This window comes from Penaeus japonicus, unplaced genomic scaffold, assembly GCF_977035675.1.
Source record: "Penaeus japonicus unplaced genomic scaffold, GWHDUDI00000001_assembly GWHDUDI00000047, whole genome shotgun sequence".
Lineage (NCBI taxonomy): Eukaryota > Metazoa > Arthropoda > Malacostraca > Decapoda > Penaeidae > Penaeus > Penaeus japonicus.
Genome location: NW_028234449.1, coordinates 12,501 through 17,339, shown reverse-complemented (window position 1 = coordinate 17,339; position 4,839 = coordinate 12,501). Strand labels below are relative to the sequence as shown.

The following is a 4,839-nucleotide window of genomic DNA, read 5'->3' as shown; positions in this document are numbered from 1 at the left end:
GGGTTCCCGTCGCAACCCCGTACCAGAAGGCGCGGCAACCCCTAAGTTCCCTAAACCCTCTAAAACCCCGGGGAAAACCCCCCCAAAACCCCAAAATGACCTCTGCCCTCGGGTTCCACGCAGGCGCCGCCACTCCTCCTGCGACGCAGAAGGGGGTTGGGGTTTCCCCGTCGCAAAACCCCTTTACCAGAGCGGCTGAAACGCCCCTAAAGTATCCCTAAACCTCCTAAAACCCCGGGAAAACCCCCCAAAACCCCAAATTTGACCTCTGCCCTGGGGTTTCCCAAAGGCGGGCCCAGCCGCACCTCTCCTGCGACGCGAAGCGGTTGAGGTTCCCGTCGCAACCGCCGTCCAGAAAACGGCTACAACCGCCCCTAAAGGCCCCCTAAACCCCTTAACCCCTTGAAAAACCCCTGAAAACCCCCAAAACCCCCAAAACCGACCTCCGCCCCCGGGGTCCACGCCGGCAGCCGCACACCCCTCCTGCCACGCGAAGCGGTTGAGGTTCCCGTGGGCAACCGGTCCCAAGAAGCCTGCAAACCGCCCATAAAGTTTCCCTAAACCTCCTAAAACCCCCTGAAAACCCCCCGAAAACCTCCCCAAAACGACCTTGCCTCGGGTTCCAGCAGGCAGCCGCCACCTCCTCCTGCGCGCGAAGGGTTTTGAGGTTCCGTCGCAACCGCTTTGCCAGAAGCGGCTGCAACCGCCCTTAGTACCCTAAACCCTGAAAACCCCTGAAAACCCTTTCCCTAAAACCCCCAAAAACTGACCTCTGCCCTGGGGTCCCGCAGGCAGCCGCAAAACCCTCCTGCGACGCGAGGGGTTTTGAGGTTCCCGTCGCAACCGCCGTGCCAGAAGCGGCTGCAACCGCCCCTAAAGTATCCCTAAACCCCCTGAAAACCCCCTGAAAACCTCCCTAAAACCCCCAAAACTGACCTCTGCCCTCGGGTTCCACGCAGGCAGCCGCACACTCCTCCTGCGACGCGAAGCGGTTGAGGTTCCCGTCGCAACCGCCGTACCAGAAACGGCTGCAACCGCCCCTAAAGTATCCCTAAACCTCCTAAAACCCCCCAAACCCCCTGAAAACCCCCTAAAACCCCCCCCTAAAACCCCCAAAACTGACCTCTGCCCTCGGGTTCCACACAGGCAGCCGCACACTCCTCCTGCGACGCGAAGCGGTTGAGGTTCCCGTCGCAACCGCCGTACCAGAAGCGGCTGCAACCGCCGTAGTCCATGTCGAAGTACCATTTGACGGTGAAGTTGCCGCACGGCCCGCGGTCCTTGGCGTGTCCGCACACCTCTGGTGGGAGGGGGGGGGGAGAATTAAGTTTAGTGGGGGGGAGGGGGTGAAGGAGGAAGTTTAGTGGGGGGAGGGGGGGAAGGGGGAAGTATAGTGGGGAAGTGGGGGGGAGAGAAAGAATTAAGTTTAGTGGGGGGAGGGGGGGTGAAGGAGGAAGTTTAGTGGGGGGAGGGGGGGAAGGGGGAAGTATAGTGGGGAAGTGGGGGGGAGAGAAAGAATTAAGTTTAGTGGGGGGGGAAGTATAGTGGGGAAGTGGGGGGGAGGGGGAAGTATAGTGGGGAAGTGGGGGGGAGGGGGAAATATAGTGGGGAAGTTTGGGGTAAAGTTTAGTGGGGAGGTAGGGGGAAGTTTAGTGGGGGGGAGGGGGAAGTTTGGGGTAAAGTTTAGTGGGGAGGGAGGGGGAAGTTTGGGGTAAAGTTTAGTGGGGAGGTAGGGGGAAGTTTAGTGGGGGGAGGGGGAAGTTTGGGGTAAAGTTTAGTGGGGAGATAGGGGGAAGTTTAGTGGGGGGAGGGGGAAGTTTGGGGTGAAGTTTAGTGGGGAGGGGAAGTTTCTTATTCTCATTCTCATTCTCTCTCTCCCTCTCTCATTCTCTCTCCCTCCCTCCCTTACCTCAATCATTCTCGCTCTCTTCTCCTCTCTCCCTCTCATACATGCTCTCATTCTCTCTCCCGTCTCGCAATTCTCTCTCGTACCCTCTACTCATTCTCCCTCTCTTCTCATTCTCCACTCTATCCCATACCCTCTTCATTCTCTCTCTCCTCTCTCATTCTCGTCACTACGCCTAGCTCGTCATTCTCTCGTCTCCCTCTTCCTCAATTCTCACGTTTCTCTCCTCTCGCATTCACTCTCTTCCCTCTCTATTCTCTCTCTCCTCACTACTCATTCTCTTGTCTCTCTCCTTGTCAATCAGCTCTCCCCTCCCTCCCTCGTCCTCGTCCCACTCTCATTCTCTCTCATCTCGGGGGCTCTCTTCTCCGCATTCTCGTCTCTCTCTCTTGCTCTCTCACTCTCTCATTCTCTCTCTCCTCAGTCTCTCTCTCTCTCCCATACCCTCGTCATTCTCTCTTCTCTGTCTTCTCTCTCTCTCTGTCTCTCTCTCTCTGTCTCTCTCTCTCTCCCTCTCTCATTCTCCCTCTCTCATTCTCCCTTCTCTCTCTCTCTCCCATACCCTCTCATTCTCTTTCCCTCCAACCCTCTATTCTCTCATTACCCTCGATTCCTCTCCACCTTCCCTCCTTCATCTCTCTCTAACTCCCTCCAGACCTCTCATTCTTCTCTCTCTCTACATCTCCCATCTCTCTCTCTTCTCTCTCTCATCTCGCTCATCTCCATCTCCTCTCACGAATCATTCTCTCATCTCTCTCCCATTCTCTCTCCTCATCTCCATTCCCTATAAACTTCTCATCTTTCATCATCTATATTCTCTCTTACATACTCTAACGATTGTTCTCTTACTACTCCACTTCCCCTCTCATTCTATATCCCATTTAATTCTCTCTCTCCCTCCCATACCCTCTCATTCTCTCTCTCTCTCACTCGCCTCTCTCTCCTCTCTCTCATCTCTCTCCTCTCTCTCTTCTCTCTTCTCTCTCTTCCCCGTTCTCCTTCCCTCCCTCTCCCTCTCTCTCTTTCTCTCTCCCTCCCCCACTCCCATTCTCTCTCCCTCCCCCACTCCCATTCTCTCTCCTGGATCTCGGTCTCTCTCTCTCTCTCCCTCTCCCTCTGAGGACCTCATTCTCTCCTATAGCTTACTCCCTCTCGCCTCTCTCCCTCCCATACCCATTCTCCCTCTTTCATTCTCCCCTCTCTCTCTCTCTCTCTCTCTCTCTCTCTCTCTCTCCCTCTCTCTCTCTCTCTCTCTCTCTCTCCCTCCCATACCCTCTCATTCTCTCTCTCTCTCTCTCTCTCTCTCTCTCTCTCTCTCTCTCTCTCTCTCTCTCTCTCCCTCCCATACCCTCTCCCTCTCTCTCTCTCTCCCTCCCATTCTCTCTCCCTCCCATTCTCTCTCCCTCTTCATCTCCGGCACGTCCACAACGTCTCCTCTCGGCCGTCGCTCTCTCTCCCTCCCATACCCTCTCATTCTCTCTCTCTCTCTCTCTCTATCTCCCCTTACCTCCCGGCACGTCCACCTCGTCGGCCTCGGCCTCGCTCTCTCTCTCTCTCTCTCTCTCTCTCTCTCTCTCTCTCTCTCTCTCTCCCTCCCATACCCTCTCCCTCTCTCTCTCTCTCCCTCCCATTCTCTCTCCCTCTCTCATTCTCTCTCCCTCTCTCTCTCTCTCATTCTCTCTCTCTCTCTCTCCCTCTCCCTCTCTCATTCTCTCTCCCCTTACCTCCCGGCACGTCCACCTCGTCGGCCTCGGCCTCGCACCCCTCGAAGAACTTCCCCGAGGCCTCGGACACCCCGTCGGGACAGCACCCGAACTGGGACGCCGCGCAGCCACACGCCTGGGCGAAGTCGGGCCCGCTGGCTGGCGTCCGCCCGTCGGGACAGCAGCCGTGGGGGGAGTACTGGCACCCGCAGCCTGGAATCGGGATTGGCATTGATTGGCATTGATTGGAATCGGGATTGGGATTGATTGGAATTGGGATCGGGATTGGGATTGATTGGAATTGATTGGGATTGGGATTAGCATTGATTGGAATTGAGATTGGGATTGATTGGATGGGATGGGAATTGAGATAATTTGACGTTTGGATATTGAGGTGTTGGGTGGGATTATTGGAATTGGGATTGGATTTGAGTGAAAAGTGAGATTGGGGATTTTAGTATTGATTGATTTGGGGATTGGCATTGATTGGAATTGGGATTGGGATTGATTGGAATTGAGATTGGGATTGGGATTGATTGGAATTGAGATTGGGATTGATTGGAATTGAGATTGGGATTGATTGGAATTGAGATTGATTGGGATTGGGATTGATTGGAATTGAGATTGGGATTGATTGGAATTGAGATTGGGATTGATTGGAATTGGGATTGGGATCGGGATTAGCATTGATTGAGATTGGGATTGATTGGAATTGAGATTGGAATTGGGATTGGGATTGATTGGAATTGGGATTAGAATTGGGATCGGGATTGTGATTGATTGGAATTGAGATTGGGGTCGGGAATGGAATCGGGATTGGGATTGGAATTAGGATTGGGATTAGCATTGATTGGAATCGGGATTGGGATTGATTGGAATTGAGATTGGGATTGGGATTGATTGGAATTGAGATTGGGATTGGCATTGATTGGAATCGGGATTGGCATTGATTGGAATTGGGATTGGAATTGGGATCGGGATTGATTGGAATTGGGATTGGAATTGGCATTGATTGGAATAGGAGAATTGGGATCGGATTAGGCATTGATTGTGGGGGGCGAATTGGGATTTATTGAATTGATAGGGGATCGGGATTAGCATTGATTGAGATTGGGATTGATTGGAATTGAGATTGGAATTGGGATTGGGATTGATTGGAATTGGGATTGGAATTGTTATCGGGGATTGTGATTGAATGGAAATGATGTAGATTGGGGTCGGGAATGAAAC

The 4,839-nt window shown here is 53.4% G+C and overlaps 1 protein-coding gene across 1 annotated transcript in view; it reads right to left on the bottom strand.

The window, feature by feature from the left end:
* Positions 1–206: 206 nt before the first annotated feature.
* Positions 207–4,839, bottom strand: part of LOC122245366 (uncharacterized) — a gene marked incomplete at its 5' end in the record, with an annotated part of 16,106 nt that continues 11,473 nt past the window's right edge. Inside the window, 5 exons of the mRNA XM_086535355.1 lie at positions 207–310; positions 444–533; positions 724–861; positions 1,124–1,300; positions 3,631–3,822. Coding sequence (XP_086391481.1) covers positions 207–310; positions 444–533; positions 724–861; positions 1,124–1,300; positions 3,631–3,822 — 701 coding nt within the window. The remainder of the gene's footprint in view (positions 311–443; positions 534–723; positions 862–1,123; positions 1,301–3,630; positions 3,823–4,839) is intronic.